General features: G+C 38.1%; 2 protein-coding genes and 1 pseudogene across 3 annotated transcripts in view; 2 read left to right on the top strand and 1 right to left on the bottom strand.

The window, feature by feature from the left end:
- The window catches only part of LOC107684732 (T-cell immunoglobulin and mucin domain-containing protein 4-like), a 4,073-nt gene extending 974 nt beyond the window's left edge, over positions 1–3,099 (top strand). The window contains exons 2-7 of the mRNA XM_016481072.1: positions 489–827; positions 917–976; positions 1,647–1,738; positions 2,630–2,741; positions 2,861–2,894; positions 2,984–3,099. Coding sequence (XP_016336558.1) covers positions 489–827; positions 917–976; positions 1,647–1,738; positions 2,630–2,741; positions 2,861–2,894; positions 2,984–3,065 — 719 coding nt within the window. The 3' untranslated portion in view covers positions 3,066–3,099. The remainder of the gene's footprint in view (positions 1–488; positions 828–916; positions 977–1,646; positions 1,739–2,629; positions 2,742–2,860; positions 2,895–2,983) is intronic.
- Positions 3,100–3,897: 798 nt separating this feature from the next.
- On the top strand, positions 3,898–7,110 carry LOC107684726 (serine/threonine-protein kinase pim-2-like; annotated as a pseudogene).
- Positions 7,111–8,678: 1,568 nt separating this feature from the next.
- Positions 8,679–11,546, bottom strand: part of LOC107684702 (protein FAM53C-like) — a 17,111-nt gene continuing 14,243 nt past the window's right edge. For both annotated transcript variants that reach the window (XM_016481036.1, XM_016481035.1), the window contains one exon: positions 8,679–9,805. In XM_016481036.1, the coding sequence (XP_016336522.1) occupies positions 9,533–9,805 (273 nt within the window). In that variant the 3' untranslated portion in view covers positions 8,679–9,532. The remainder of the gene's footprint in view (positions 9,806–11,546) is intronic.

Raw genomic sequence — 11,546 nt, 5'->3', positions numbered from 1 at the left:
TAACCACTGATTTCTAGTCGTGTCCTCTTTTGGAAGGCCAAACAAAGTAGATTCGCTTTCACAACGAAACACACAGTGTCACACACGGCGGGATTCAGTGAGTGGCTACTCTACACTGCTCAAAACTCGCGTTTGAATCATCAGTGGTAAATCCTTAAAATGAAAACGTACTTACAGTCTGTGTCAATCAGCTTGTAACACTCCAAAGAGAAAGGAAAAATTGAAATCGCATCATATGACCCCTTTAATAGAAAATATTACTTACAAAAAAGTAGTAAAATAAAAGAAAATAAAAGATAAATAATAAAAAAGAAAACAAAAGGATTTGCCAAGATGGTTACTGTAAAATCACACACACACACACACGCAGACATAGATAGATAGATAGATAGATAGATAGATATACAGATAGATAGATAGGCAGATTTTATATATATATATATATATATATAAAACCTCTGAAATGTTGTTAATTTTGTTCTTTGCAGCTGATGGCTCCTCTGTGTTGGCGTTTCACGTGACGGAGGGTAGCACAGTGATTTTGCCGTGCCATTACTCAGTGAAGCACCATGGCCTGAGCCACGTCTGCTGGGGACGGGATTGTGGAACGTTCTGGTGCAACGACATCATCGTGCAAACAGATGAGTACGGCGTCATCTCCAAAGTCTCAGACAGGTACAAGCTCATCGGAGATGTTCTATCAGGACAAATGGACCTGGGGATCCAAAAAATACAAAAGACAGACAGCGGGCTGTACTGCTGTAGAGTGGACATCGAAGGGTTTTTCAATGACAAGAAGATGTCCTACACGTTGAGGGTCATGAAAGGCAAGTCGTTCAGATGCTTTAAAGTTGGAAAACGTTTGGAGAGCTTCTATTTTACTATAATAAATCTTCATGAATTTTCATTTCTGAAGCTTCAACGACTGTGCCTCCAACAACCACGACCCCGATTACTACAGAACCAATGGAGACAGGTGAGGTGCATTAAGACAATTGTTTTGTTAGTTATCTCAAAAGTTGTTGAAATATGCAAATTAGGCATTATGTCATTAAATATGCATTAATTTGCATACATTTCCAGAACATAAATCTGAACATTGATAAAGCCAGGTTCAAAACAATTGGTTGAGAATATAGAGTTTGGTGTATATAAGTGAATAATTCTTGTTTTAGATCATGAGAAAAGCTCAATTCAAGAAAATTGTGTTTAAAAATGTATTGTAATTGAATTCCAAAGACACAAATTCAATGTGTATTAAGTGCAGTCTGAAAGAACAAGCTATGGGAGCAAAATAGCCCGAATATCAAAATTCATCAGTGCCTGAAAAAACTGTTTTTGCCTAGTGTCTTACCTTAGAAATCAATTCTGCTGACTGCTTTTAACAGCTAATTCCTTTATACGTGATTTGCAAGTGTCATGCAAGTTTTTTTTCCTTAGACCCTTGGTTTTAGCATTCAGTCAAACCACAATATATGATTAATCACCAGTTGCATTTCAGTTGCACTTGCACACAGACTTTTGAGTGTCATGAGAGACCACATGGCGCAATAACTCAAATGTCAAAGACCCTTGTGGGTAGAGATAATGTTTCTCACGCATCAACCGGCATGAGCGATTTCTGACTTTCGCTCTGAATTTCCTAGTGTCTTCGCTGTCAGATCAGTCCAGAGGAGCAGACTCATCATTCTCTGACATTTCCTGGCAGAATGTCACCCATGTGCATTCTGGGGCTATGGTGAGTTACTGGTGCTCAAACACAGTATATGGAAAATGAGCATATTGCTGTTAAGATTCTAATGGAACCTCCTCTATACACAATTATCATTTTAGTCAATGTAATGATCAATTACAGTAATCAATAATAAATTCTGCAGATTAAATCACTTCTCTCTGTGTTTCTCCTGCCATTGTTTTATTATGCAGAAAAGTGAAAAATATTGTGAGTAATATTATGAGCAACCTTATGAGTCACCGAGTCATTGTGTTTTGCGACATATAATTTCCAGCATGCTGTATAAAGTTTGTTACATCTCACTTATCTATCTATTTATATACAAACTACTATAAAATTTGGGATCAGAAAGATTTTAAAGAAAGTAATACTTTTTTTCAGCAAGGATGCTAAACGTGCAGTGAAGACAATGTTAGGGATGATTTCTTTCAAATAAATGCTGTTCTTTTGAACTTTCTATTTCAAATAATACTGAAAAAATGTGTCCACAAAAATGTTAAGCAGCACAACTGTTTTTAACATTAAATAGCAATAATAAAATAATGTTTTTTGAGCACCAGATTGATGATTCCTGAAAAATCATGTGACACTGAAGACTGCAGTAATGACATCACAGGAATAAATTGCATTTTAAAACATATGAAAGTAGAAAATGGCTATTTCATATTGTATTTTGATATTTCACAATTTACTGTATTTTCTTACTGTTTTTACTGTGTTTTTGATCAAATAAATGCAGTCAAATTAAAGGATGTGCATAAATAGCATGGAAGTAACTTTTGAAATATTTTGTTGAGGAACTGACTCTTATGGAATCTCTTTTTATAACATTGTTTTTGAACTGAACTGAAAACCCAAAATGCAACTTAAAATGATGAAACCCTTCTTTTAAAGATGGAGGAGCCGATCTCTAGGATCACGCTACAGATAAACATCCCAGTTCTGTCTCTGTCTCTCAGTCTGCTACTGCTCCTCTTGGGTGCACTGGCCTTTTTGACCTTCAAACGTATGTATAACACTCAACTATGAATGCTAGACATTTATTTAATGAAAATGCTATTATATGTAAGTTATGAACGTATAATGTATTCTGTACTGAAAATAAATAGATATATTCTGATTCAGGTGGCTTTTATAGGAAGGCCTTTGACAGTGGGTGGTAAGTGCATGCATGTGATTCACTTTGAGAATACCACAATGCCATTTGTAACAGTGTAATCACAATGACTGCTATGTTTTGAACCTCAGTTTTTCAAAGGAGCCCCGACACATTATTTATGAAATACGCACAAGAAGGCCAGTGGAGGAGAACATCTACACCCTGGAATAGACACAAAAACCTTTTTTACCTTAATACACACACACACACATCCTGCAAGTCTTTAATATTGTTCATTTCTGATTTGAGAAGGGGATAGTTCACCCAAAAATGGGTGAAACTAGGGCTGAAATATCCCAAAAAGGTGTATTTTATAAGTAGATAATGATAGACTTTTCATTTTTGTGTGAAGTATCCCTTTAAGTGTCAAAACTCCTGTAAAATTGTAAAAAAAAAATTAAGAGAATATATGTCCTACATATTTTTCTTGTTCTTTCTTTCTTTCTTTACATGGATCGTTTTATTTTAAAATAATAAATCTGGAATATTTACTCTTGATTTTTTTGTTCATTTGTCTACTCATTTAAAATGAAATTCTTTCAGCCTTGGAGGCAAATACACAAATAATGCACAAATCTGAGCACTTCTCACCACCATATCCATCAGATCCCAATGGCTGTCTGACCCACTAATGTATTGGTCAACAGAAAATCTTAAGCATCTGAATGTTACCAGTTCCTCAGTTCAGTTAGACCAGGGGTAGGCAAGTTCGGTCCTAGAGAGCCGCAGTCCTGCAGAGTTCAGCTCCAACCCTGAAAAAAAAAATCACCTGCCTATAGCCTTAGTAATCCTGAAGACACTGATTAGCTTGTTCAGGTGTGTTTGATTAGGGTTGGAGCTGAACTCTGCAGGACTGCGGCTCTCTAGGACCGAACTTAGAGTTAGACGCAGGGGTGTCAAACTCAATTCCTGGAGGGCCAGAGCCCTGCAGAGTTTAGATTCAACCCTAATTAAACACACCTGATCCAACTAATCAAGTCCTTCAGGCTTATTTGAAAGCTACATGGCATGTGTATTGGAGCAGGGTTGGAACAAAACTCTGCAGGGCGCCGGCCCTCCAGTAATTGAGTTTGACACCCCTGAGTTAGAGTGGTCATCAGATGATAGTAAGAAAATGCAGATGGAGCCATGTGAAGAGCCTCAGTCACTGGAGACTGTAAGTGTCGACTCTAAACGTCACGATACAGAGGAAATGAAGAGGGCAGCTGGTGCCATCTAGGGGATCTCATAAAATATATAGGAAACAAATGCGAAATGGATTTTTTTTTAAAAAAAATGCATAAAACTTCTGAAATGGAAACTTAATTTAAAATGAAACACATCTAGGCCTGTCTCTGAGAACGAAATATATCACTTAGCCACAGACAATTTCCAATAGGGACAAAGAACTCTGCGGTAATGTTAGTAAGACTCACGGCAGCTGCTGTGGATCCAGGGGAGGTCCTATAACATCCTTGACATGTGTTTCTGTCCTGTGCCGCCCCTGCAGCTGTGCACTGCAGCACATGGAAATATGATTCATTGCTTGATGGAATTTCTTAATTCACTTAATATTTAAGTCTTTAAGATGGCGCCGACGCTGATGGCTGCCTCCGTGGCGTGCTCCGCAGTTGTTTTTATGTTTTTGTTAGTTTGTCCTGTCTTTACTTATATCCCTGCAATCAGTTTCAACAGAGACAAATTGCTGGACATTCGGAAGTACACACCACCTGTTAGTTTGTCCTGTCTTTAGTTATATCCCTGCAATCAGTTTCACCAGAGACGAATTGCTGAACATTCGGAAGTGCACACCACCCGATATTTCACCGGTTTTTGATTTTTTTTAAAACCAAATACAGCGGACGACAACAGGTAAAAAAAAAATAAATGATAATCTAATTGCAAACTTCTACATGTTTGTTTTTTTAAATTAGTGTGTCGTTTTTAATTATTCTTTCAAAACTGTTTCATCGATTATTATTGTTAATTAACTTGCAATTTCTGTGTAATCTCAGTCAATATTTTATATTTAAGCCTATGAAGTCTACTATATCTGTGTTTTAGACCTGTAAATTATCAACATGATCAAATTTTTTTCTTGAAACGTGCCCTCTGTCATCTGATTGATATTTAAGAAAAAGGCCTTTCGACAGTTCAAAACCAGTGCAACAGGACATAGCCAGTACAGGGGCAAGGTGTACTGCCCACAGACTGAGACTATTACAAAAGAACAGTGGTTGGAGCAAATGCGGAGAACTGTTCCCAAATAATGTATATATTTTTTATTTATTGTAGTGTATATAGTTGTTTTAATATAGTTCACTATTGTTAATATTTGTGTTGAGCATTATTTAACGTTTTTTTTTTTTTTTACATTTTTTAATATTTAACTTTTTATTTACTGTTTTTTTTTATTTTCCTATTAACTTTTTGTGTAATATATATATATATATATATATATATATATATGATTATTATTTATATTAGTATGTTTATAATAGATAGAAAGTGTATCAATTATTATAAAAGTACAAGTATAGTGATTATATGAGAATTCCAAACAATGTTAAATTAGTTTTAGAATAAGAATGACTTGCCTCTCTGCAGGACACTGCTTTATTATATAATTAAAAATGTAAAAATAACTATATTTATGTTTAACTAGACCACATTTGCTGGAAATATGTTATTGCCAAGAAGTTGGAGGAAGGATCATACGGCTCTGTATATGAAGGGACCCGCTGTGAGGACGGCCTTCAGGTGGCTGTGAAATCCATACATCAGCCTTGTAAGTGAACTGTGCTCTCTGTGTCATCGCCTGTTAGTCATTGATTGCAGATCATAACATTTTCGTTTAATGTGATCACAGAATCAAATAATTAATATTTCAAACAGACTGCGCAAAATCCTTATTTGAGAAATCACTTCCATCTAACCGTCATAAAAACGGTCTTTCTTCTAGCCTGACCATCCCAGACCAGTACCTCTAGAGGTGGCCCTGACAGTCTTGGCCAATCAAGACCCCAGCTGTCGCCACATAGTTACTGGACTGGTGGGACCATCCCAACCAATACATTATGGTCTTAGAGCGGCCCTCATCCTGCATGGACATGCATGATTTTTGGCTGCATTATGATGGCCTCTTCAGTGAGGGGATGGCCCGTCATTTCATGCAGCAGGTTATCGACGCTGCTGCTGTGTGCTGTTCCCGGGGGGTCCTCCATCGCGACATCAAGATGCCGAACCTCCTGGTCAACACAGAGACCCTGGAGGTCAAGCTGATTGATTTTGGCTGTAGGGACCTCCTGAAAAGCACATCATACAAAACCTACAGTGGTACGTATTATTTTTCAAACATGTACTTTGGGACTTAAACTCTAGTGACCAGTGACTCCATATCTTAATCAGACGAGATATGAACTAATAATGAACTAACAACATTCCAGAAGAATAAAAGCCAGTCATAATATTTTTTTATTGACTATTATTAAATGCAGTCAGAGTAAAGTGAGAAAACATGCAGTGGCAAAGCAAACTTAACATTTAACAAACTCTTTCCTCCAGGGACAGCGAGGTACTGCCCTGTTGAATATTTTGAGAAGGGCGAGTACCATGGGAAACAGGCAACGGTGTGATCACTGGGAGTGCTCCTGTTCCGCATGATCACCAGCCTTTTCCCCAAAAGCAGCGATATCAGTTTGATGGACACTGATATCTGGTTCCAGCCAGGCTTCTCTGATGGTAATATCTTCATTTCAATTCATTTTTAATTAGACAAAACAACTTTATAAAAGATGTCCTTATGGATAATGCAGGAATCTTTCTCAGTTTTACAGCTTAGAAAGCGTGTAATGTTGAAGGTAATAATCGGACATCTGTCCATCTTTCTGCACAGAATGCTGCTGTTTTATCCGAGGTTGTCTGAAGAGCGACCAAGAGCAGAGGCTTCATCTGGAGGAGATGCTCTTCCATGACTGGTTTAAGGTACCTAGTCAAAAACAAGCTAAAATGATTTTGAAGACATATTAATATTTTTGTGTGTATTTTTTGGCTTTTTGGTGGTTTAGTTTGATTATCTGAATATGAACATTAGCTTCCTTATTTTACTTTTCAATACCTGCAGCAACTCATATAGTCAATCCTCATACACTGCATAAATAACAAGTTGTATGTTTATACCTTGTGAAATTTTGTCTAATTTGTACAATTTATAATTGTGTTTCAGGTCCCCCTGTAAGTCATGGAGGACAGGGTCATGGAGGACTTTCTCAGCCACCTTGGGCTCAGAGATCCTGTCAGGGCCACTGCAAAAATCACTCTGAAGGCCTCCATAAAAGTTCCTGACGCTGCTGTTCCAGAACCTGCTGAGGTCAGAGAGAACCCAATCAAAGGCAAGACAGAGTTTACTTGACATGGTACTTTTTCAGAGCAGCCCTGGTCGCAGAGCTTCTTGTCCCGGCCCGAATGTTTCTGTTGCTGCAACCCCAGAACCTGCAATGGTCTCAGAGCTCTGTGTCATAACAGCTACAGTTGCAAAGCTTCCCATCATGTGTGCCACGAAGGTTCCTCTCATGATGGTGTTAAAATTCATGCCCAGGGCCATCCTTAGGGGGGTGCAACTTGTGCGGTTGCACCGAGCCCCGTGGCGAACGGACCGAGGGGGACCACCCCTGCCCCCCGGGAACGCAATCGCAAACAGACCGAGGGGGAAAGGAACGCGATCGCGAACAGACCGAGGTGGAAAAGAACGTGATCGCGAACAGACTGAGGGGGCCCTGCGTCAGCTAAGGACGGCCCTGTTCATGCCACAGCTGCCAATGTTTCAGCCGAGGCTGCCTCAGCGTTTCCTGTCAGAAACTCAAGTCAGAGCTTATGTCTAAAGCTGCTCCAATCGCAGAGCTCATCTCCCAACCTCCCTGGTCCCAGAGGTTCCTGCTAAAGCTGCTCTGGCCCTAGAGGTTTCTGTCTTGACTGCATCAGAAGATCCTCTCACGGCCCCAGTGTTTCCTGTCACTTGTGTGATTCCTCCATTAATATGTGTGTCACATTAAAACACAATGTTTGTGAAAATAAACATAAAATGTAATATCTTACTAGGAAAACATGATAATCTGGAAATATTAACAATTCCAATTATGCTTCCATTCTAAAGAGGTTAAGCCTATCGTTTGACCAGTCTATATTTATCACTGTGTATGTTAATTTGAAAGATAAACTCACCAGGTAAGTAATACCAGGTAAGTAACATCTCAAAAAGGAGTTACACTATGTGGCCCACCATTTACTATTTGAAGCCCAAAGTATCAAACAGCAAATTTGTTTTGGTGAGGAAATAAAAGGAGCTACCTGTACATTTATTAGAAACTAAAACAAAATATGTGATTTAAATCAAACTGTATGAATAACTTAAGTGACATCAGCAATTGAAATGAAATATATACAAAACGTGTCAACTCATATGGCATACAACTTACCTCAGCGGGGCATTTACCATTAAAAAACGTGACACTGCATTTTATAATGCGCCGGAGATCCCAGATAGTCATAATGTAAAACTAAATTATTTTACCTCTGTTGCCTTTATGTAATATTGCCACTGTGAAAATAAACAGCAGAAGGCAATAAAATCTTACTTTGATAAAGGAAATTAGAAACAACAGTCCAACAGAATCAAGTCACTCATTTGCTTCTACCATTTTGCTAGCATGCTGCTAATTATTCCAGTTTTAGACAACTCATTGAGTTAATATTTCAACTCGCTGTAATTTCAAATAAAGTTTATTTTTTACATAAACTGAGTCTGAATTTATCACATACAATAAAAAAAAATCTCTAAATGACAGAAATAGCCTGTCTCCAACCTTCAAGCTACCATCTTTACACAACTTATTTGAACAAATACTCGCTGTACAATACAGTATAACAATGTGCCTTCAGAATACAGTGGTTGCTTTCATTGTTTCTTTCTAAATATCCCAAATACAGTGCATTAATAAATGTATACACATTTCAATTTCAGAGGAATGCATTGTACAGATAAAAAAAGAGACTGCAGAAAAAAAACAGAACAACAGCTACAGTACACAATTCATTTCCTTGAGGAATCTTCTGATTAAGAAGAAGAAAAAAAACAGGCATCTTAAGGCTTATGTTGAATTTGATGGACCTTCGTCAGGAAGTATAAAGGTCTGCAGAGTAAATACTGCTATGTCATACTGCCCTTTTATATTTCAACGGAACAAAACACTGATATTTATAACCGTCATCCAAGAAAGTCTATTCTTACTATCAAAACAAGTCGAGGGGAAAGACGAGAAAAGAAAGAAGCAGGAAGCTGTTCGCCTCCAGTTCAGTTCTGTCAGTTTGAAGATGAATTCTAAGAGGACGTCCGATACACATAAAATTCCTTTTTGAAATATTTGCATCCTTCAGAATGTCTCAGCAACTCATTCTGGAATGTACAATGTTAATGGGTCAGCGTCTGTGACTGCCTGCGTATGATAGTAGTCGGCATTAATGGGCGTCTACGCCTGTGTGCCTCGTGCAAGGGCAGCAGGGTTCCTGAGAGGCCTGCCAGTGTAAGGTAGCAGGTGGTGCAGAGAGAACTGAATGCTGGCGGTGGAGGTGAGGGGGGAAAGAAGATCTTCCCCGGATAACTTTCAGTTCTCCTCAATGAGGGTGATATCTAGTTCAGTACAATCCCTTTCAAACACGCTAGTTTGTGCCCCGTCACGCTCTTCAGGGTCCTCCTCCTCTCTCTCCTCCTCCTCGTCACTTTCACTTAACGGCCCAATACTCGTCCTACCCAGGCCTTCAGCTGGTGAACATGAGCCTCTGAAGTCTCCAAAAAAAGGCTCAAGGCCCATACAGATGTCCCCGCCACAGGCCAGTCTGCCACGTTCCATATAACTTAGAGGGTCTGTGCTTCGAGTCTAAAAAAAACAAAGAAATAAATAAAGTTACTTCAGTTTAGTGACAACAAACCACAGGTAAAGCAACAATTTAAGAGACTTCTAAGCTTCTCCTCACTACTTTCTGGTGCACAATCATATATTTTAAGTGCTTTGGCCACATAAAATGACTTTAAGAGCAAGCAGAAGCATCTGCATCAAACGGCTGTTTCTGTTGTGGATTGAACGTAAGTGTTAGCATTAAATCGTTCACCCAAAAATGAAAATTTGATGTTTATCTGCTTACCCCCAGGGCATCCAAGATGTAGTTGACTTTGTTTCTTCAGTAGAACACAAACGAAGATTTTTAACTCAAACCGTTGCAGTCTGTCAGTCTTATAATGGAGGTGAATGGGAATCACGGCTTTGAGAGTCATAAAACATACACAAACAAAACCAAATTAAACCCTGCGGCTCGTGACGATACATTGATATGTAAAGACACAAAACGATCGGTCTGTGCAAGAAACTGAACAGTATTTATATTGTTTTTTTACCTCTGATTCACACAATATCCGAACTGTTCGAACTGTCCTGAGCACGTCCTCCTGAGCGCGTTCTCAACAGCAAGCGCGTGAGGCATCTTCTTCTTCTTCTTGCTTTACGGCGGATCGCAGACTTATAAGTGCATTACCGCCACCTATCTCTCAAATGGACCATTGACACTATCTACAATCTCAATTAGGAGTGTCAATGGTCCATTTGAGAGATAGGTGGCGGTAATGCAAGTCTGTGATCTGCCGTAAAGCAAGAAGAAGAAGAAGACGCGACATGCGCCGGCTGTCGAGGACGTGCTCAGGACAGTTCGGACATTGCAGTGCATCTTCACTTATCACTTATCACGTCTTATCACTTCTGTTATAAGACTGACAGACTGCAACGGTTTAAGTTAAAAATCTTCGTTTGTGTTCTACTGAAGAAACAAAGTCACCTACATCTTGGATGCCCTGGGGGTAAGCAGATAAACATCAAATTTTCATTTTTGGGTGAACTATCTCTTTAAGGTGCTATAGCTAGCACCCACTTACCTGACTTTTTAATAAGGATTACTGGACATACACTACCGGTCAAAAGTTTGGGATCAGAACGATTTTTAATGTTTTTTTTTTTTACAGGAGTTTCTTATGCTCATCAAGGCTGCATTTATTTGATCAAAAATACAGGAAAAAATGTAATATTGTGAAATATTATTATGTAAAATAAGGTTTCCTATTTTAATATACATTAAAATCTAATTTATTCCTGTGATGGTAAAGCTGAATTTTCAGCATCATTACTCCAGTCTAAAGTGTCACATGATCCTTCAGAAATCATTCTAATATGCTGATTTATTATCAGTGCTGTATACATTAAAATCTAATTTATTCCTGTGATGCAAATCTGAATTTTCAGCATCATTACTCCAGTCTTCAGTGTCACATGATCTTCAGAAATCATTCTAATATGCGGATTTATTATCAGTGCTGGAAACTGTTGTGCTGCTTAATATTTGTTTGGAACTTGTGATACATTTTTTCAGGATTCTTGGATGAATATAAAGTTAAAAAGAAGAACATTTTATTAAAATAGAAATCTTATTTTAAAAATCTCTTATTTTTAGAAATCTAACAATATACTCTACCGTTCAAAAATTTGGGGTCAGTAAATTTTTATTCTTTCTTTTTTTGAAAGAAATTAAAACTTTTATTCAGCAAGGATGTGTTAAATTGATAAGAAGTGATAG

This window comes from Sinocyclocheilus anshuiensis, unplaced genomic scaffold (genome assembly GCF_001515605.1).
Source record: "Sinocyclocheilus anshuiensis isolate Anshui unplaced genomic scaffold, SAMN03320099.WGS_v1.1 scaffold509, whole genome shotgun sequence".
In the NCBI taxonomy this organism is placed as follows: Eukaryota; Metazoa; Chordata; class Actinopteri; order Cypriniformes; family Cyprinidae; genus Sinocyclocheilus; species Sinocyclocheilus anshuiensis.
The sequence above is the reverse complement of the archived record's forward strand: the minus strand, read 5'-3'. Positions and strand labels throughout refer to the sequence as shown.